This window comes from Protopterus annectens, chromosome 9.part0, assembly GCF_019279795.1.
Source record: "Protopterus annectens isolate FY-2018-M chromosome 9.part0, PAN1.0, whole genome shotgun sequence".
In the NCBI taxonomy this organism is placed as follows: Eukaryota; Metazoa; Chordata; order Ceratodontiformes; family Protopteridae; genus Protopterus; species Protopterus annectens.
In genome coordinates, this window is record NC_056743.1 from 1316648556 (window position 1) to 1316670983 (window position 22428).

The 22428-nt window shown below is 44.6% G+C and overlaps 1 protein-coding gene across 2 annotated transcripts in view; it reads right to left on the bottom strand.

Moving 5' to 3' along the window:
• The window catches only part of USP39 (ubiquitin specific peptidase 39), an 882613-nt gene that overhangs the window by 429817 nt on the left and 430368 nt on the right, over positions 1-22428 (bottom strand). For both annotated transcript variants that reach the window (XM_044084285.1, XR_006366329.1), the window contains exon 8: positions 1628-1695. In XM_044084285.1, coding sequence (XP_043940220.1) covers positions 1628-1695 — 68 coding nt within the window. The remainder of the gene's footprint in view (positions 1-1627; positions 1696-22428) is intronic.

Below are 22428 nucleotides of genomic sequence, written 5' to 3' on the forward strand. Positions count from 1 at the left end.
GGAACTCCAGGGCCCACCGAAAGGGAAGGCTCCGAGGCCGATGTCGGAGCAGAGCTCACCAAGGCCGAGGCTCCAAGGGGAAGAGCGGGGTCGGACAAGGGTCCGATGCCACTCACCCCCTCGGAGGAGACCAGGGAAGCCCGACCACGAATCCCTCTAAGGAAGGTCTCAAGAGGAGATAAGAGTAGAGGCTGAGGAGCAGAAGGGTGGTATCTGTCCCTCAGCCATAGCAGAAACCATTCCCGAAGACTCCAGCTCCAAACTCTGAGGTAGAGTCGAAGGAGGAACTGCAAGGGGGTGTGGACTAATAGTTGTCTGTTGAGACGGACTATGTAGCATCTGGGCCAGTGCCTGTGATTTTAATAATCTACTGACCACCCTCTCTAAATCATGGTCAGAAAGCCTGGATGACCTGGATGATCGGCTCCGATGGCTCCGTTCCGAGAGGAGAGGAGAGGCCGGAGCCGAAAGTATCGGTTCCAAGGAAGGGGACCTGGACCTCTTCCTCGAAGGAACCATCGGAGCCGACGAAACCATTGATGCTGTCGGAGCCGACAAATTTTCGGCGCCGACGGAAGGTCTCGATGTATCGGCTCCAACCAGAGCCGAAACAGACACAAAAGTAATGGTGTCGGTGCCGGTCGGCGCCGACACCGAAGCCTGGGCCACATGGTGGTCGGAGCCAGTCGGAGCCGACACCGATGTGACCGAACCAGTATCGGCACCGATAGCCATCGGTGCCGAGGATTTGTGTAAACTAGGATCGGCTCCAGCCGGAGCCGATCTCAACTCTGAAAGAGTCGGAACCGAGGCCGCAGGCTTAGAAACAGAAGTCTGGGCCTTGGAAGACTTAGAAGTCTTAGTCGGGGCCGACTTAGCCGGAGAGCCCTCCGGTTTAAGAAGGCCCCTCAAAATCAATTTATTTCTTCTCTCCTGCAGGACTCTCTGGCTAAAAGAATGACATATAGCACAGGAGTCCTGCAGGTGGAGAGGCCCCAGGCAGTACAGGCAAGAAGTGTGACCGTCTGTCAGAGACATCTTCTGACAGCACGAGTCACACTTCTTAAAGCCTGAGACCCTTTCCTTAGACATGGTGTAAAAAACACACACACACAACACCTGTCCAAGAAATTATTATTATCCCAAAAGGAAAAAACTAATCTCTCATATACACACACACACACACCCTAACAAGGGGGGGGGGGGGGGAATGGGATGGGAGAAGGTCTGACTAAAAGTTTTAAGGAGATAGGGAAATTCTAGTCAGAATGGGACTAAAACTAGTCTAAAACTAATAAAATTAAGGTTTAAGAGAAAAAGGGGCAAAAACAGTAATGTATAAATCACCTACCAGGAGCTGGTAAAAGGAGGACCTCATCAGCGAAGCGGCAAACGAGATCTGGGTACTTACCGCCTTGCATCATGGGATATGGGGCTGCCTCGAGCTGGTAAAAGTGACTCTCGAGCTTAGCAAGTGCCGAGTCGGAGCCGAGGATCGGCTCCGAACCCATCAAGCAAGAATGAAGGCGAGATTGACAACTTAACATCAGATATTTAAACTCCTTTACATACATTTGCTTAGTGTGCCGCAAATCAACACCATTTTAAGAAAGAAAATGCAACTTACCAAGTCTGGATGTGGCAGTTTCTTGGAGAATATCTTCATAGAGCCCTGGAATACTTCTGTAATAATTGCTGTAACACAAAGGAGTGAGTGATAAATTGGTAATACTGAATTCACAAAGAAGTCTTCACAAAGTGTCAAAAGCTTTTTACAACCCACATTCTGTATGCAAATGCATACATTTCAGAGGACAAAGTAACAATTTTCAACATAACTTTCACAGACCAACAATAACTTTTTATTTCATCTAAGAAATGTACCTGCTCTACTGGTACAGCAGATGTCTTCCAATACTTGTTTTACTCAGTATTCAATTAAACAACCACCCTTAAGCAACACAAGTACTGCTTCTATAAACCCAAGCAACATAAACCATAAATACAATGCTTCTATTCAAACATTAATGGTCACTTCAAAAGACCAGGATTGTGTACAGTTGGTGTAGTAATTAGTCATTAAGAATGCAGCCATCAGAGCAGCATTGGTATATAAAAGGAGAATCAAACTGGACAGAGACCAAAATAGTTGATAGTTCAATTAGCTACAGGCTGTTGTTGTTTGTCTTCTGGCTTTTTCCGGTAAAGGGTCGCCACAGCGGAACTCCGGTCCGATAATGATTGGCAGCAGATTTTTACGAAATGCCGAGATGCTAGCTCGACGCCCAACCTTCAACGAAGGCACGCCCATTTACGCACGCATGTCTTTCGAACACTACCCAACCGCGGGGAGGACATGCAGACTCAACACAGAAGGCACTCCCAAGCCAAGCCAAGAATTGAACGGGAGAACCTCTTGCTGTGAGATAACAACGCTACCGCTGTACCACCGCAAAATGGACAACTAGCTACAGGTAATGCTTTAAAATTGTTTTAAGGAGGAAGGATGTGGAATGTAGAGCTTGGCTGTGTACAATCCTAACATTATAAAAAGTGTTCCATCAAATAAGAGAGGGCAAAAAAAGTACAGTTGTGCACACTTACCATAAATGTAGATGTTTGAGTGTATTCACTGTTGCAGTCATCACACTTGGGTTATCTGGCTGCAAGTAGCCCTCAGTCAGCCCAAATACCAGAGTCTTAGGATTTCTGCGTCGGTTGCTGTTGCTTCTTCCATGACGTCAGGTCATCAAGGATATAAAACAGGCAGCCGATGCCATTACATCAGTTTTTCTTGCCACAAATGTCAGGAGCCCCCAAATACGAAGCTAGTATATGGTGGGGAAAGTACAGCTGTGTACACTTACCATAAATGTAGATATTAGAGTGTATTCACTGTTGCAATCAATACATTTGGGTTTTCTGCCTGCAGGTACCCCTCAGCCAGCCTGAATATCAAAGCCTTGGGTCCTGCGTCGGATGCTGTCTCTTCTTCCATGACGTCAGGTAGCCAGGGGTATATAAAGCATGCAGCAGACGCCATTACATCAGTTTTTCTTGCCCCAGATGTCAGGTGCCCCCATAATGGGAAGCAATTATATATAAGGTTACACCTCCAACAAAAAGAAAATACACCAGAAAGCTGAAATACACTAAACAAGAAGAAAGGTATAGCCAAGAGAAGTCGGGGGCTGGAGGGAGGGTAACCAGGACTGCAACAGTGAATACACTCTAACATCTACATTTACGGTAAGTGTACAGAACTGTACTATGTTCTTTGTGTTTCACTACTGCAGTCATTCCATTTGGGTAGATTCCCAAAGCTAAGGAAGGGAGGAGGCAGTTAGAGAGCATTAGGACCAGCTATTAAGCCCTGCAAGACTGCAGTGGCAAAACCAGCTCTGGATTTAGAAAAAAATAGGCAAATGGTAATGCTTGGTGAATGTATGTACAGAGCTCCAGGTAGCAGCTTCTAGGATGTCCCTGGTAGGGACACCTCTGAGAAAGGCTATAGAAGTAGATGCAGCCCTGGTGGAATGTGATCTTATCCCGTGTGGGGTAGGTTTTCCATGGTGCATATAGCAGAAAAGAATGCAATGGCCTATCCACTTAGAAATGGCTTGCTTTGAAATGGCCTTCCCCTCTGCTCCAGCAGCAAAGGCAACCAACAGTTGTTCAGTTTTTCTGAGGCTTAGTCCTGTCCAAATAAAATCTAAGTTGTCTGTGCGCGTTCAATGAGTGCAGAATTCATTCTCCTTTGTTCTGTGGATTAGGAAAGAAGGTTGGCAAATGAATGGACTGATTAAGGGCCACACTGGATACCACCTTGGGCATAAAGGAAGGGTTGGTCCTGAGGGACACCCTGTCTACATGGAAGATGATGAAGGGCTCCACTGCCATGAGGGCCTGTAATTCAGACACTCTTCTTGCTGAAGTGATGGCTAGAAGGAAGACTATTTTCCAAGAAAGGAATTTCAACTCTGCAGTTGCAGCTGGCTCAAAAGGAGGTAGCGTGATCTTTCCAATACAAAATTAAGGTCCCAGGCTGGAGTAGAGGCTCTCCTGAGTGGTCTTAAATTTTTGGCCCCTCTGAGGAATTGTTTCAGCAGGGGGTGAGAGAAGAGCGGTGGCTCAGTATTATAATGTGCTGAAATGCCTGAGGCATGAATTTTAATTGATGAGAAGGAAAGGCACTTGTGGAGCATCTCTGTTAAGTATTGAAGAATATGCGGTAAGCTGGGCACTGTTGTACCCATCTCCTGAGTCTGACTCCAGGAACAGTATCTTTTCCAATTTTCAGCATAGGATTTTCGAGTACTAGGCCTCCTTGCCTCCAGAATGACATCTAGCACCTGCTTACTGAGGGATGCTATTGGAGAGCTCAGGTAATTAGCCAGGCTGCAAGATTCAGTGTTTGAAGCTGGGGGAGCAGAATCTGGCCCTCCTGCTGGGACAGCAGGGAAGGGGTCTGAGGCAGGTGCCATGGTTCCAGCAGTAACATACTGCACAAGAGGGGGTACCACTGCTGGAGTGGCCAGTCTGGAGCAATCAGTATTGTCCTTGGTTTGTCCTGTTTAATCTTTAGCAGGACTTTCGACAGGAGAGGGAAAGGGGGAAAGGCATAACTGAGAGGCTTTCCCAGGTGAAGGACAGGCATCCACTTTCCAAGCTTGTCTGTGGGGAGTCCTTGAGTAGAATTTGTCCAACTGGTAGTTGTGAGGGGAGGCAAAAAGGTCTATCTCTGGGTTCTCTTTTTTGCTTAGGTCATCTGCCAGTGAATTTAGTTTGCCTGGCAGGAACTGAGCCCATAGGTGCACTTCGTAGCTCAAGGCTGTGTTCCACAGAGCCATGGCTAGTCGGCAGAGAGGGTACAAGTGGGTTACCCCTGCTTGTTTATGTACCACATAACTGTGGTGTTGTCTGTCTTTACCAATAATTGTCCAGGAAGAATGTGGTCCTTGAAGGCTGTCAGACAATTCTGTACAGCTAACATTTCTTTTTGACTGCAGGTGCATTTGACTCTGGTTCCATTTGCCCTGAATGCATTGCCCTGCCAAGTGAGCCCCCCCCATGCATAGTCTGATGTGTCTGTTGTTAGGATTTGGGCGGCAGGGTGTAGAGGGAATGGCAGTCCCTTGTTGTGGTAGCCGGCCTCTGCCCATCAAAGGAACTCTGTCTTTATACAAGGAATGATAGGAATCATTGATTCCAGGTCCTGAGAATGTTGACACCATAGGTCTTTTAGATACCATTGTAGTTTCCTCATATGGAATTAGTAGGATGCAAGATGCCATGAACCCCAGGGCTTGCAGGATTTTCCTTGCAGATAGCTGGGTCTTTGTGACCAGTAATTTGAAGTAGGCTGTCAAATAAACTTGTTTCGCTAGCATGAGGTAAGCCATCTCGGAAGTAGTGTTCAACCTTGCTCCCAGGAATACAATTTGTTGGCATGGTACTAGATGAGATTTCTTTTCATTTATGGTGTACCCCAGTGAGGTTAGCAGTTTTTTTACAAATGCCAGATGATTTATTAGCAAGTCCTGGCTTTCTGCCTGAATTAGACAATTGTCCAGGTATGGGTATATTTGAATATTTCTTTGCCTGCAAAATGCAATGACTGGAGCTAGGCACTTTGTGAATACCCTGGGCACTATAAGCCAAAGGGAAGTGCAGAGAACTGATAGTGTCTGTAGCCTGTCCTGAAGCACAGGTATTTCCTGCAAGATTCCCTTAATGGAATGTGCAGGTAAGCTTCCTTTAAGTACAAGGTTGCCAACCAACCAAGCATCTTTGCCTAGCATAGGAAGCAGTTAATGAAGAGTTAGAATTTTGAATTTTGGGATTACCAAAAAGGTGTTCAGAGTAGAGAGGTCCAGGATTGGATGCCAGGAGCTGTCTTTTCTGGGAACCAGGAAAAGTCTTGAGTAAAAACCTTGTCCCCTTTCTTCTGCTGGGACAGGTTGAATAGCCCTGAAACTTAGAAGAGAGAGAACCTGCTGTTGAACCTGTGCCCACTTATTTGGGGGTAGGTCTGGCCAACCGTTTGGGGCTGGTAAGGTTTGGAAGTGGAATCTGTATCCTTGGGAAACTATATTTAAAACCCATTTGTCCTGGGTAATGAGTTCCCAGTTTTTTGCATGCAGGGCGATCTTTCCCCTAAGGGAGCAGTCAGTTGAGCAGGACTTGGTAGGTTTAAGGTTAAGTCATTGTGACAGTTTTCCATAGGGGGGTATCTTACTACTTCCAGCTTTGGAAGTGGGAGCCCCCCACTGCTTAGGCCTGTGAGTACCTTGAGAATGTAATCTAGGTGGTCTGCTGTTCCTGGGTTTGGATTGAGAAGGCCTGGAAGAGACAGGAAAGGACCAATTCTTAGAAGGCCAATGCCTACTAAATTTTTGAGGCTGTACTTGCAGGAAATCTTTAACAGTTTGCATAGATTTAGCTTTTTCCTCCATCTTTTTAAGTATTTCTGCTTTGTTGCCAAACAGGCGGTCTTGGTTTAAGGGAGCATCCAGTAATTTAGCTTTAACATGATCTGGCAAATTTTGCTCCTTAATCCAAGCAAGCCTTCTAAGAACAGACCCGGTGACAGCAGCCCTGCAAGATGCTTCTAAAGAGTCAAAACCACATTGCAAAGTATGTTTACTAACTTGTTCAGCAGAATGCATTAAATCCTGAAATTCTTTATTTTCAGCACAGTCAGGAATCAACATCATTTTCTGTTTAAGTAGTCCAATAATATGCTGCTGATACTTTAACATATGAAACTGGCAGTTTAAGGCCCTAAAGCCCAAAGTAGCAGAAGTTTATACCTTCTTACCCCATCTGTCCAAGGCCCTGGAATCTCTATCGGGGGGGGGGGGGAGTTTGGCAGTAGTAGCCTTAATGCCTTTAGGTCCCTGTGAAATGGTCTCTGGGTCCACAGTAGGATTCTTGAAAAGGAACTTGTGAGAGTCAGGTTCTCTAATACCCGTCAGGTTTCCTGGGAGCAGGAGGTAAAGTGTCTGGGGCCAGGCTAGATTCCAGAAAGGCATCTACAATGTCCAGGACAGGAGGAATAGCTAAAGGCAAGTGCTGAGGTAGGAGTAAGAATTCCCTAAGCCTCTTTTGGGAGTCAGAGAAATCCTGGCTTTCCCAGCGGAAATTCTCCCTAAGAGTGTGCAAGGTTTCACCAAAAGAAAAATCTTCTGAAGGGGAAGCAGAGGGAATGGAGTCTTCTGCATCAGAATCCTCATAGGTAGATAATGGCAAATCCTGGTAATCAGAATCCTGATCAGAAGAATCGGAAGGAAAATCAGTTCTAGGTCTCTTAGAGGGTGAAGGCTGGCTTCCCCTGATTAAAGAAATAAGGTCTTCAGCCATTCTTATCATTTGTTTTTGGGCATATGGGCCTGACCATGCTGTTTGGACGTCGATTTTCTAGACTTGGGTTGAGTTTTAGGCCTTGAAGAAGAAGATGGCATCGGTTTGAAATGCAAGTCAGTAGGCCTGAATCAGAAGCTGGTGCCTGCACAGCGGCTCCAGACCCATCTAAGGTAGAGACATCCGCAGGTTCCACAGTCGAAGAAGCATCTCGTGGCATACCGGACTCCGAATGGGTCTCAGTAGAAGCCTGCGAATCTGAAGTAGCAGGTATCAGGGGCTGCGAAAGCGCCTGAGTACCGGCGAACTGGCGACTAGCTTAACAGAAGCGTCGTTGGCAGCTTTGGACCAATGCAGTCTGTCTCTGTCTTTATCTTTACGTTTTTTCGGAATGTCGGTAGTCAGATGGCTTACCGAAGCCATTTCTGGATAATTAAACAGAGTACCAAAATAGTTTGATGCAAAAATGAACCAACAACGAATAGTTTGAGGATTGAATAAGGCATAAAACTGACAGCAAAGGATGTTGTGGTCTAGGCCTAGGCAAGGAATGCAGTACGAATAAAAATCTTTATGAGGTATTTGCTTTCCACAGGTAATACAATTGTTAACTTTTACTGACATCGGTTTAGATCAAGAAAAAGGATCCCCAAAGGGGTACTTAGCTTTTTTAAAGACTTCGGTTCTGAAACTCGAAAAAGAAAATTTCAGGAGTCTGAAATGTCATGGAAGAAGCGACAGCAACTGACGCAGAAATCCTAAGACTCTGGTATTCAGGCTGACTGAGGGCTACCTGCAGGCAGATAACCCAAGTGTGATGACTGCAACAGTGAAACACGAAGAACATCCTATAATTCTAGGTCACTTGAACACCAACTGGCTTAGAAACGCTCAGAAAAAAAAGTCAGTATTGGCTCTAAACAACCTTACATGAACAGACACCCTACATAACAAACCTACAATCAGATGTATATTTATTACATGGCACTATCATAAATTTCCCAGATAAATTTAATGACACAAAAATTTCTAAAGAAAAAAGCTAGTCATAAAATCTGAAAGTACAGACTATCTAGGGTTACCATAATTCTTTGTATGTGAAAGAGGACGGAAAAAATTATTTCGTCCTCTTAGGTTGAAGAGCAAAAAAAAAAAAAGTCTTTACTCTTGTAGGACTAAAACTAACAACTTTTTTTTTTTTGCTCTTCAGCCTAAGAGGATGAAATAATAAGTGCTGGTAGCAGCACATATTTTTTTATCCTCTTTCTACTCTTAGTTGGAGAGCAAAAAAAAAAAGGTCTGTGTGTTTGGGGATTTTTGATTGGCTCGTATACCGGTATATGAGCCAATCAAAAACGCGCACAGCGGACCCTCTTCTATTCAATGCAGATCATCAAGCAGTTCCGCACTGAACAGAGCTCCGCTTTTTGATTGGCTCGTATAATGGTATACAAGCCAATCAAAAATGCTCACAGCGGACCATCTTCTGTTCAATGCAGAACATCAAGCAGTTCCGCATTGAACAGAGCTCCGCTTTTTGATTGGCTTGTATACCAGTATATGAGCCAATCAAAAAAAAAAAAAAAAAAAAAAAAAAACAGGAGAAAAAACTCAGAAATAGGGCTGTCGGCTTTTTGAAAATTCTACAATTTGTTCGGGTTTTAAAACCCGGACAAATCGCAGAATTTTCAAAAACAGCCCGGACAGGAACCTGAAAAAGAGGATGTGTCCGGGGAAACCCGGACGTATGGTAACCTTAAGACTATCACCTAATATGATAGAAATTAACACAATTTCATTACCTGACATCTTTTACAACTTAAATGAATAAATTCAGAATTAACTATTCCCCATTACACTACCTGCCCATGGATTACCCAAGAAGCATAAATTGTATTCAACAACCTGAACAAAAGCAGACCAAATAAATCCAGATAAAGACAGACAATAGAAAAGTAAAAAGAAAAGCTGAAACACTCAAACTCTACAATACCTGTTTATACAGGATTCTCGCAGACAGCACACCTAGGCAGACTAGAACAGTTTTGAAAATTCCTGAAAATCTATTAAAAAATCAAGTACAGTTGTGCAAGAACTTACCATAGCAGCAGAGATACAACTGATCACTGCTGTAATATTACAAATAAGTAGGATATCCTGACAGTGATAGATCTACATCCAGCCAGGATACCAAAGTAAAGGGGTTTTCCTCTCACAACATACATCCGACTTATGACCAAAGTGTACCCAAGTCTAAGTACGTTAGGACTTTCATGCTGTAGACCCAAAAGCCCAGCAAGGCAATCTAGACAACAGGACATCACAAAACACATGCCAACCAAAAGAAGGAAGAAGGAAATTAGACCACCTCAGTCTAAAACAAAACAAAACAAAAAAAAAGGACGAAAATTGGGGAAGGAGAGTAGGATGCATACTGCAACAGTAATCAGACGGCCTTCTACTGTTACGCTAACTTTTTACACAACTGTATTATGCCTGTCCTGTGATCACTGTAGAGTGATCACAGTAGAGTAGGAAGAGTCCCAAAGCATTCCAAGTGTCTGGGGGCAAGGAATGAAGATTTGAGATGAAATCTAAAATTCCTTGCAAGATCCAGCTCTAGACCTAGAAACGGCATGAATCTTGTAATGTTTGGTAAAAGTACAAAAAGAAGACCAAATAGCGACTTCTAAAACAGATCTGGAGTCTAAACCTTTGAAAAAGACACCAGAAGTTGTTAGAAATCTGGCAAAGGTCACTATTCAAACTTGGAAGCTCCTTACCATGGAAGGAATAATAAAATGAGATGGCAGAAGAGATCCATTTGGAAACTGTCTGCTTGGAAAAGGAAGCATCATATCTTTTTCCTGAAAGGAAATGAAAAGCTGGTCTGAATTTGATTGTCTTGGTCCGGTCGAGATAAAACCTCAGTTGTCTATGAACATCTAGAGTGTAAAATTCTTGTGACCCTATTTTGAGAGGGGAGAAAAAGGAAAGGGAGCTTGACAGTCTGGCTTAGAGTTCACTGACCACCTCGGCATAAAGGATGAGTTAGTCCAGAGTATAACCCTATCTTTATGAAACAAAAAAGGGAGGGTAAACCATGAGAGCTTGAAATTCAGAAACCCTGGTTTGTCAAAATTGGGGGAGGGGGTAAACTCCTTCAATTCCTTCTTGGGTTTATCTTGGGCTATCATGTTTGAATTCCAAGGAATGAACCCTGGGAAAGCCAAACCTTCCTCACCATCTAGATCAGTTGTGAGAGATTCTGCTGGTTATTACACATATTTTAACTTCTACAGTTCACTGACACTGAACTGTGGACTATCCTTGGTACCTGAAGTGTACTAGACCAGATGCAATGCAAGCATATATGTCAGCTCCTACTTCAACAATGCCAGATGAGACGTGTAATGAGATGTCACTACTAGAAAAAAGGAAAGAAAGCAGTAAAGTGGCCAGTGCGAGCAGGATTAGGAAGCACAAAGTCAGGAACAGTCCCAGAGTGTAGGGCACCAAATACTGCATTGGTGCCTGTATACACTGCCAGATGGGATATCAGCTCTGAGCAGGGCTGCTGAGGCACTGGCACCAGCTTGACCCGGAGGGTAAATGACAGTTTAAGTATGGTCAATGGAGATAAGGCCTTCAAATCTACCCATTTAATTATGACCAATGACTAAGATGACACCAAAGAATAAGTGGGAGTTTGAGAAGGACAGCTCTGGCTGTAGCATAAAGCTGCCCTCTTACACTTTCCCTCTACAGCTAAGAAAGGTGCCAGCATCTCATCCATTACCTTCAACATTGTCTTTGTTAATTTCTTCCAGCTCATTTTAGGGATAACTGGGGCATAGGGCAATGACATCCCCCGCACTGACTCCAAATGCAGTGCGAAGGAGAACAGTGCGTCAATGTGATGGTTTGTTAAAGCTCCACAGGCCCTTTGGTGCACAGGGATACTAGCACTTACATGGGCCAAAATTATCTATGCAACAGGCAGCATGGGCACTAGGGAGGATCAAGGACAATGAAGATAGGAGTGAGTGGCTAATACCAGATCACCCATTCTTGCAGGGAGGGAGGCTGCCCAGAAGCATTAAGAACCTTAGTGAGCTTCTCGTTGCCAGTGGTATACTGCCTGGTCTGGAGATTGTATACTAGTGGAAGTGAACATGCTCCTCCTAAAGGCAGCCACTGCAGAACTCACAAGGCTATCAAGGGGTATTGAATTATTAAGGAATACTCCCAAGCAGCAGTATGATGCTGCAATAGCATCCTCTATCTCCTCACTGCTCCTAGTCCTGGATAGGACTGAGGACCGAGGCTGGGAGAGGCTAAGGCAGGTCTAGTAGACCTAGTGAAAGAGGACAGGAGCTGCAAGAAAGTGATGGGTCAGCTACAGGAAGTAGAAAAAAAATCCACAGGAGCTTGGTCCTGCTCCTGTGTCTTGTTGGGGTGAGCCAGCACTGGACTTGGGAAATCCTATTATGTGGAGACTTTCATGCATGAAGCTGAATTTGCTAGCGTCTAAGATGTGGCTGTCTCCCATGTTGGCATTCTTTAGACAAGATCAATGCAGGGATGTTACCTGGGGGGCGGGGGGGTGAGAAAGCCCTGATTCAATGTCAGAGGGATGCAAGTGTGGCTTCACTGCAACAGCTTTTTTTTTTTTGCCTCAAGCCATTTATTTCTCAACTCCCATGTAGGGTGGGGGTTGAGGTGCTATAATTTTATTCGAACCCTAGAAGGAGGATAGAGAGCACAGCTTTAATGGTCTTTTACATGGCAAAATGATCACTCCCTTTAGAAGCACGATTTTCAGGACGTGTGTATCAAGTATGCAAATGGGGACAGCGATTCTGAATATGCCAGAGGAAAGGGAAAGCCCTAACTAGAGTGGGGCGAGCATGATGTCGAAAGTATCACTACCCAAAGTACCTGGCCAATCAAACCTCACCACTAAGCTAGTGACTGATTAGAAGCATGCTCACAACCCATAAACACTTCTGGTTTTCAATGGAGAGTGCATGGTTACAAGCAGAAACTCACAACTCCCCCTGAGGATAAGCAAGCTGATTATAAGCTGTTCCGCTCCACCCCTCTTGCCTGGCCTCCTCCAGCTCCTCAGTTGTTAACTGAATTCAGGCTGTCTGGCTCATAGTCAAGTCTCCATCCCTCACTCCACTGAGCAGACTACTGCAGGGGCACTGTACTCTCTGAACAACTGCTTTGGAATCTTGCAATCAGGAAGGGCAGGATATGGGACCAGTACACTGACAAGAGTGGAGGAACAATGACTTAAAAGAACAAGAAAAATAAGAAAAGATGACTACCTTCAGAACACTATCTTGCAAAGTAACACCAAGAGAATGCAACTTTACAAAAAAATATATATATCCATTCACACTGCTGGAGCTTCTTGTGTGTCCAAATAAGAAGTGCTGCAAAGAAGAGCTGGGAGCTAAGCTGCATCATGGGAGTAACTGTCTTTAGATCTTCAGATAGACAGTGGTCCTAATGTCTACAGTTATTGCCCTAGGGGTTACCAAAGATGGACCACTTCTTATCAGACTGATTATCCCTTACTCTGGAAATGGCGCATAAATCTTGAACTCTTTATTAGGTGCATCAAGCCATGCACACCAGCTTGTAAAATACAAAAAAGCTATATCCTGGCCAGAGCTTACAAAAAAAAAATCAAGATAAGACTATTCCCACATTTGTCTAAGAAAGTGTCTCGGGTTACATTCTGACCAGCAACAAAACTTCAGTGTCTACACTAACTACACAGTCTGGGGGGGGGATAACTAAAACAGTTAACATTTGCATAAAGATTTACAAATTTCCTTACATTGAGGTCAGAAGAGTCAGGATAAATTCTGTCTGCTTATGAACAGGCATACCAATTTCCAAACCAGAACAAAACTGAATTCTGCCTGCTCATAAGCAGGTGAAAACTCATCCAACAATACTAAAGTACTGCAAAATAGTAAAATAGTAAAGTTTGTTGTTTAATTTCTCTCTCAGATACAAGGAAGCACTACAGCTCAATACTGCAATAGGTAAACTGGCTTCCTTCCAGTCACAGCTAACCTCCTCCTGGAGTTCTTCTACCACTGAACATCTGTTTTAGCTACTAACCTTCCCTTACCACAAAAATTTGTACTACGCTCATTACATACTTATATCTACTAATTAAAGCACACCAATATTAGACTCAGTGGCGGCTGATGTGATGACTTCAAATCAAAGTGGGGCTGCAGGAGACAATAGAATGGGTGTGGCCAACAGGAAGGGGTGTGACCAACTAGAAAGGGGTGGGGCAATGGTGCCAGTCAAAATGAAGTATAAAAAACAAGCAGCACTAAACTCAAACCACTTCTCATTGCAGTTATAATTATAATTTATATTCAGCTTTATAAAAGTACCAAGTAACATGCTGAAAATAGCAATCTCTGGGATATCCCCACTTGTAAAAATGTTTCTTATCCAAAAATGAAAGTATAAGAAATTATGGCCATATAGTTATTCTTAAACACATTGCAAACCCCCCACATACATGGTATAAACTACAGCAATACTAGGTTTACACGCATTTCAAAAATAAAATACAGTACGTAACAATATTGCAGCCATACCAGACTGGATTTATGTGGAGACACTGAAATTACTTTCAGTGACAGGAAACAAATCTATAACCATTCACCAAAGCTACATTCAGCAAAAACTACAACAAAATAGTTTTGCAGGGGGCAAGCCCCCCTGCCACTTCCATGTAGGGGGACACCACACCATCCACAACCCAGATTTATATAAACCAACTCCAAGGTCACAAAAAAACAGTGAAGAAAAAAGCAAACTCTACTGTGAGTAAAAGTAGTTTCAGTGAATAGCATTCCTTCTTTTACATTTGCCAAAACTCCTTTTTTGAAGTGACGTTCCCACCAGATAAAAAGACTGTTATTTAGCAGTGATCAAACAACAGCAGAGGAAAGACACAATCTACAGATCACCTCCACAAACATTTTACTGACTGCGTGCACCTCAAATGTGTGCTTGTGGAAAAAAACAATAAAGGAAAATAAACAGTAACTGTCAAAGTAAAGCAATCTCAGTAATGTAATCCATCTTATTTTACACAAATGCACACTAGTACTTGTACTAACTGTTTAAACAGAGCAAACAAGAAAGACAGTTACTTTCAATTAACAGCTCCCAATACCTACCCATTAGTTACAGCTAGTTCTAGATGTCTATCAGGCAACTATGATGAAACAAATGACACCCATATATTGTACTTCAGCTTTGCTCCATGTTAACAGTAGTCAAACATTACTGAATTCCAAGCAGCTTTATACAAATCACATTAATACTCCAAATGCAAAATCGTCCTGAAAAGACAGATAATGACTGTTTAAACTGAGCAAACAGTAACAGGGTCAATTACTTTCAACAGACAGCTCCCACCCCATTCAGCAGTTACAGCTGCTTCTACGTACACTTCAGGCTTCTAACTGTAGTAAAAATGACCGAGGTGCATAATATTTAAGCTTTGTTGTATGGAAACTCAGCAATGCATAATTTTTAAGCATTGTTTGATGGAAACAGTAGTCAGACATTAAAATATTCCAAGCTGCTTTACACAAATCACGTTGATTGAATAGTAACTATTCCAAAAATTACAATACAGCCTGTGTGTCTGGCAGAGGAGAGGAGAACAGGGAAGAGGTTTTCATGATGGCAAATGTTGGGGACACACTTTTCTCACTAGAAAAGGTAATGGGGACACAGGTAATGACATAGGCAGATGCAAAGACAGTTACTAGCTTAACAATAAGGTTCCTAACGCCTGGGCTAAAATAAAATCCCTTTAAACAAGCATGATGACATGGCACCCATTTAAGTCTCTAGTCAAAAACCTGCCTGAGTGGACAGTTTAGCGCTTTATTTATTCTATTTGCTTGGTCAGGGCTTTGACAAATATATTCGGAGTTCTGTTAATCAGAAAAAAAAATGGTAGGCAATTTTACACATTTAGGATATTCATCTTTCATTTAGTTAAAATAATTGTGATAATCCACCCAAAGTGTCAGAGATGCTCTGAAAAGTGCAGATATTTATTTATTAGGCATATCTCAAAAGGTTTCCTTCTTCAACTACTTAGCACATTAGACCCAGGAGGTTCGTGTGTGATAAGCCAAGAGAGAGACAGGACAGAGACAGACAGATAACATTTATAAAACCCTGATACAGTTATCTTCCAAATTTGACAGAATATAATTGAAAGCATTAAAAAGATTTTCTGTAAATAATATCAGTTTTCACTCCTACCAAAAGAATGTTTTAAAATGTGCAGAATTCTAGATAAAAACACAGTGAACGATTGCTTTATTTTAACCTGCAACTGGTTAGTGTCTGGTCTTTAGACGGTTGAAGACAAATGAAGTAGAACTACTCAGATGGAACGTTATGGTGAGTACATAACTTCTTTATCTGAAGTAGTTTACTTCATTTGGTCTTCAACCTGTGGGACAGAGACCCCAGCTACTAAACTCCTGGGTGGCCCTCGTGGAAAGATATTCCGAAGAACCGTGGAACTAAAGGATGCTCTCCTTCTAGAAGTCAAATCCAATTTATAATGAGAAAATAATACATGAGATGAGGACCAAGTAGCTGCAGAACAAAACACCATCCAAAGAGACTCTAGACTAAAAGGCCACAGAAGTAGCCATGGACCTAGCGAAATGAGCTTTCACCTGACCCGGAGGAGAAATGCCTCTGTCCTTATAGACCTGAAGGATGCATGAAGAAATCCACCTAGCAATAGTGACCTTGGAGATAGGTTTTCCCAAAAAGGGTTTATAGAAGGATACAAGGATACAAACAGTTGATCAGATCTATGAAAATTTTTGGTCCAGTGTAAATATAAACATCCAGCAAGTGGAGTTTGTATTCCATTTTGTTAGCAAAATTAGGAAAGAAAACTGATAAGTTGATGGTTTGATTGATATTAACTGGTGATGCCACCTTGGGAAGAAAGGATGGATTGGTCCAAAGGGAAACTATCTTTGTGGAAAATCATATAAGGAACTTTGACAGACAATGCCTCCAGTTCTGAAACCCTTTTAGCAGAGGTAACAGCCACCAGAAAAGCTGTTTTCCAAGATAAGAATTTTAGATCTGTGGTTGCAGTGGGTTCAAAAGGCGGAGCGACCAGAGCTTGAAGAACCATAGTAAGGTCTCATGGGGGAACAGGATCCTTGACGGGGGGGGGGGGGGGGTGTAACAGAAAAGTCCCTTTGATAAAGGCTTTAAACAGTCTGGAGGAGGCTAGTGAGGCAGAATTCTCCCCCATATGAAAATGAGAAATGGCAGCCAATTGAACCTTGACAGTAGAAGAACTAGCTCCCTGTTGAAAAATATCAGCTTGGAAATCAAGAATGGCAGAAATAGGAACTGTGAAGGGGTCTAAACTCCTCTGAGAGGCCCAAAATGAAAAACGTTTCCACTTACTGCGATAAACCTTCTTGGTTGAAGACTTGTGAGCAGCTACCAGAATAGACCTAACTGAAGAGGATAATCCAGGAGTCCTAGTGATCATGGGAACTGGAGCAGCCAAGCTGTGAGCTTCAAACTGTCCAAGTTCGGATGAGGAACCCCCAATGGGTGTGAAATCAGGTCCTGAATGGGATCCAAGATCCAGGGTGGAGCTAGAAGGTGAGATCAAAGGAAGGGAAACCATACCTGGCAAGGCCAAAACGAGGCAATGAGGATCACTCTGATCCCCAGTCGACGAGCTTTCTGTAGGAACCTCAGAATAAGAGGTACTGGAGGGTAAGCATACAGAAGACCGGGAGACCAAGCATGGACTAGAGCATCTCTGTGGGACTCCCCCGGCAGGGGGTTCAGAGCGAAAAACTCGCTGCACTTCGCGTTGGAAGTAGATGCAAAGAGATCACAGCAAGGCTGACCCCACTACAGGAAAATCTGCTCCGCTACTGAAAGATTTAGAGACCACTTGTAAGGCATCAGAATAGTCCGATTTAACCTGGCAGCTAGAATGTAGGACCATCCCGGAATGTGCATTGCGATAAGAAAACGACCTTTGGAGATCGCCCATTCCCACACTCTCATGGCCTCATGACAAAGGGGGTAAGATCTGTTCCCTCCCTGTTTGTTGATATACCAGACCACTGACATGTTGTCTGACTGAATTGCAATGGTTCCCAGAGGAAGAAAGGCATGAAGGGCCTGCAACGCTAAAAGGACCGCCCTCATCACTAGAACGTTTATGTGCAAGCTCGTCTCTACAGGGGATCACAGGCCTTGGACTGTCCTGCCTGAACAATTCCGCCACACCCAAGTTGGGAGGCGTCAGTGGTCACTGTGGCTTGGACAGGGACTGGAACAAAGGGTGTCAATTCAAAATGTTCGGAAAACACATCCACCAGAGAAGGGACGACTGACAGACTCGACTGAGTTGCATTGGATACGACAATGGAAGTTCCAACAGGGACCACTGTACAGCTAGTGTCCACTGTAGAATTCTCATATGTAACCGGGCACATGGGAGAAGTGTTATGGTCACCGCCATTGCACCTAAGGCCCTCAACACTGATTCCGCCGATGGGAGATGAGAATGGTAGATCAAAAACACATACATCCTCAGGTTTTGTACTCTCTCCAAGGTCAGGAAGATTTTTCACTGTAATGTATCTATCCTTGCCCCAATATAGTCTCATCACCTAGACAGGATTTAGAAGTGATTTGGATGTGTTGATTGCGATCCCCAAATGCAGGGCAAGGTTTAAGAAATAATCCCTGGTTTGAGAGAGTAGATGCCTGGTGGGAGCAGTGAGGAGCCAATCGTCCAGATACGGACAGACCTGAATTCCCTGAAGCCTCAGGTGAGCCGCTACCACCGCCAGCACTTTGGTGAACACCCTGGGGGCTGTGGTGAGACCAAAAGGTAGGGCTCGAAATTGGTAATGATTGACTCCTAGTCGGAAGTGAAGAACCTCCTGGAGCTTCTGTACATCTTTATGGGATAGTAAGCATCCTGGAGGTCTAACGAGCACACCCAGTCACTCTCTTGCGGGTACGGCATGATGGACTGTAGTGTGACCATCCAGAATTTTTCTTTGGCTACTGACAGGTTCAAGGTAGATAGGTCCAGAATGGGCCTTAAGTCCCCTGTTTTCTTTGGCACCAAAAAGAACATGGAGTAGAAGTCCAAGCCGGACTGATGTGGGGGGACGGTTTTGATGGCTCTTTTTTTAGCAGCTTGGAAATTTCCTGTGCTGCTGCCTCCCTTTGAGTGGGTGGTATGTCCGGGAGGTGTTTGGGAGATTTGGGAGGACCCACAAAGGAGATAGAGTATCCTCTGGATATGATTTGAAGCACCCAGCGGTCTGATGTTACGGACTCCCATGCTGCCAGGTACAAGGACGATCGTTCCCCTGACTACCTCCAGAGTAGAGCAGTCGGGTCACCCCTCTGGGTTGCTGTCTGGGCCTATCTGAGAACAGTTCTCAAGACCCAAAATTCCTCAGACCCTTTCTGCCTCTGGGCCAGCGTCCATTCTGTCCCTCAATGCCTCTGGGGGAAGAAGAGCCCTGTGTGTCCTGGGAATACTGTGACTTCCAGAACCACATCTTCTTTTGCCCTCTCTGATTCTGGGTGAAGGACCTTTGAGGGTTTGAAAAGCAGATTCCGATGGCAGACAGTGTCTTCCCATCCTTCTCACTCTGGAATAAAGTCTCTGACGGTTTTACCAAGAGAGTAGAGACGTCATAAGGGGCATTGGCAAAGGACGCTTTGAAAGGTTCCGAAAACTGACAGTCTGAGCCAGATGTTGCGCCTTATGGACACGCCAGACTCAGCCGCCCTAGCCGCTCCTTCAGTAGCATGTGAAAGGAGTCACATGGATGTGTTGGAGACTGCTTTCAAAGTGGCCATCCTCGCTGAGAATGAGTCCCTGTCCTCCTGCGACACTGACTTAGGGGGAGACTGTGCCAGCTCCTTGACCAGGTCACGCTGGAGTCTCGTGACGTGGGCCAGGTAGTTCAGTGCCCTAATAGAAAAGGTAGCTGAAGCCTAAACTCGCTTCCATAAGCGGTCTGTCATCCGTGGCTCTCTGTCAGGAGACTGAACCGAGGAACTCTCTTGGGCAAGTTCCTTCTTTGTGGCTGTTGCTACCACCATAGCGTCTACGGGGGAGCCCTTGTTCCACTCTGGCCTATCTGATGGTGGACTCAACATCTTGTCAGGCCTTTTAGGGATTGGTTCCACAGTGTCTGGCTCCTTCCAGGCCCACGAGGTGACCAGATCCACCAAGGGATCTGCGGGAGGGGACAACAGGGAAGTAGATGGGCTCGTGCCGAAAGCCTCCAGGAACACGGACTTGTCAGAAGAAGGTTTGGGGGGAGTGGACCAACATCCCCGTTCGCAAAGGATTTCCATGATGTCTCCAGAGGAGACATCCTCAGGAGGTGACCTGGGGGAACCTTCTCCATCATCCAAATCCATATCCTCGGTGAGGGACTCAGGGGAGTCCAAGTGCCTCCTCTTACATGTATGCTTGCAAGGCACATCTCTGGTGGGGCTCACCGGGGGAACTCGTAAGCCACTTGTTCCTCAAGGGGAACCATATGGGGCTCCTCGTGCATGGGCTGTCCCTCTGGTAAAATGATGGGATTCATAGAAAGAGCCGAGGGGGTCGGGGCAGAGTCCGAGGGGATAGTCAGGGGTCTCAATCCAGTGGGGAGAACCCTTTCTACTACATCAAACACCGAGGGAGAATGAACCTCCTGGGGAGCCAATAAGTAATAGGAGTAGGGCCTGAAGTGGATGGAGCACTGAGGGAGGGAACCTGGCCTGACAAAGCCAGAGCTGATGAAAAAAGTTCCTCTCCCTCGGATCTGACACCCAAGCTCCGGCTCCGGGAGTGGCTCAGATCCGAGCTGGTCAGATCCGACATGCTCCAGGCAGCTGTCGGCGTCAAAGAAGCAGGTACCGTTGGCGCCGAACCCCTGACTAAAGCCATCTTCAGATCTGAGTACTCCGAACCAGGTGGACAGATCTGAGAAGGAGAAATCTGTGTAAAAAAGGAAGCGAGATCCCCCCTCCTGAGGGAGAGGGGGCTGGCAAGACCCCCATCTGGATCAGAGTACGAATGAACCTCCTCCTCATTTTATCCATGTCGACTTCCGATAAGGACCGCTTGGAACTCGATGAGGCCACGGACTCTGACCTTATGGGTCGGGGAACCAAGGCCCTATATGGACAAAGTGTCTCCTCCGGCTCCAGGGAAAATCTCGGAGATCATAGCCAAGGGGAGTCACAGATCCTATGCTAACTCTTAGCAGGTGAAGGGAGGTCCGGAGACCTCTTACGTTTCTCTGGCTTGGATTTTGGCTCTCTCCTTCTCTCTGCCCCTTTTCCGCTACACTTCCGCAAGCTTTGAAACGAGAGGTTGAGTCCCAGCCTGGGAGGGAGGAGAAGCAAGGGCAAGAGAGCAAGGAGAGGCAGCCACAGCAGCTGCTGTGACTGAAGCCGATCATGAGGCAACTGTCTCAGAAGTGGGAAGAAGGCCTTTCAGGGCCAACTTAGCCTTCCTGTCCTTGATTGAGAGCAAGTTAAAACCCACGCATATAGAGCAATGGGTACTGAGATGGGCAACGCCGAAGTTCATTACACAAAGAGTGTGGTCATCTGCTGGGGACAGCTTATGGCCACACTCAGTGCACCTTTTAAATACAGGCTTATCAGCCATTCAGATAAGAGAGGGAAAACAAGTAGTTTCAGAAAAAAATTATCAGTTTTCCCACTTAAACCACTCACCACACACACACACACACAGAACACACTGAGGGGGAAGGGGAAGCAAGTACACTAACCAACTAAGCTAAACAACCACAAAGTTTAATCACACGATGCACCAATCGAGGGGAGGAGAAGGGGGCCCTATACTAACCACTATACTACAAATATAGAGAGAAAAGCCTTTTTAAAAGCTTTCAAAAACCCACTTACTACTCAGAGCTCAGGAGATCATGATGCTTCAGCTAGCCGTGGCAAATGAGATCTGGGGGTTGGAAGGTAGTGGAAGTGTATTATGGGTAAAGGGAGGAGCTTGGAGCTCGGAGCAGATGCTAACAAGATTGCCGGCTTGGATTAGATATGGATCCGGTATCCCACAGGTTGAAGACCAAATGAAGTAAACTCCTTCAGATCTGAACTTACACAGTATCTGAACTTGGTCTGTTTACTGTTACATGTATTCACATTTGCTTGTGTCAGTCTTTCAACTTTCATTATCATATTTCCAGTATTCTGGAATTTGACAATGACGCATTCAGTAATGTATCATATATTAAAATGTGCTTCGTGTTGACACTATCAGCAATTTTGTTCCAGCATCTCAACTCCATATGACTAAAGCACAAAAGAAAAAAATGCCTCATTCTACTCAGCTAAATTTAATCTGGTTAAAAAGTAAAAAGGAGAAAACACCATACATGAGTACTCAACATTTTACCTAGCCTTCGACATAGCTCTCTGCAGTGGGCAGAATTATTAAGTGCACCCACTATGACCTATGGAAAGTAATCTCATAATGGGCTTAAAGGATGCAACCATATTCACCATCTACAATCTTTGCCATCAATCAAATTATGGTTCTACATCCAAGAAATCTCACCAAGTGATATAAACATTTCTAACCTTTACATTTATTTACTGGAGAACTTACTGCCACATCTGGGGTATCTCATGCTTTTGGGGGGGGTACAGGATGATAAAGCACTCACTACAGAGGGAACTCTAAGATCAACTAAACTGTTCTCGTGTGTTATGTCATACTACAGTGGCCACTTCTCATGTGAAGAACACTTTGGTAGAATCCCAAGCAGTGTTCCAAATCAAACCCAAAGGGGATGGAAGACCAAACGTCAGAAAAGAAATATGTATACACACACACACACACACACACACACACACACACACACACACACTTGCCCCACTGCATGACAATTATCAGCCTTCTCTCAATCTACCGGCCTA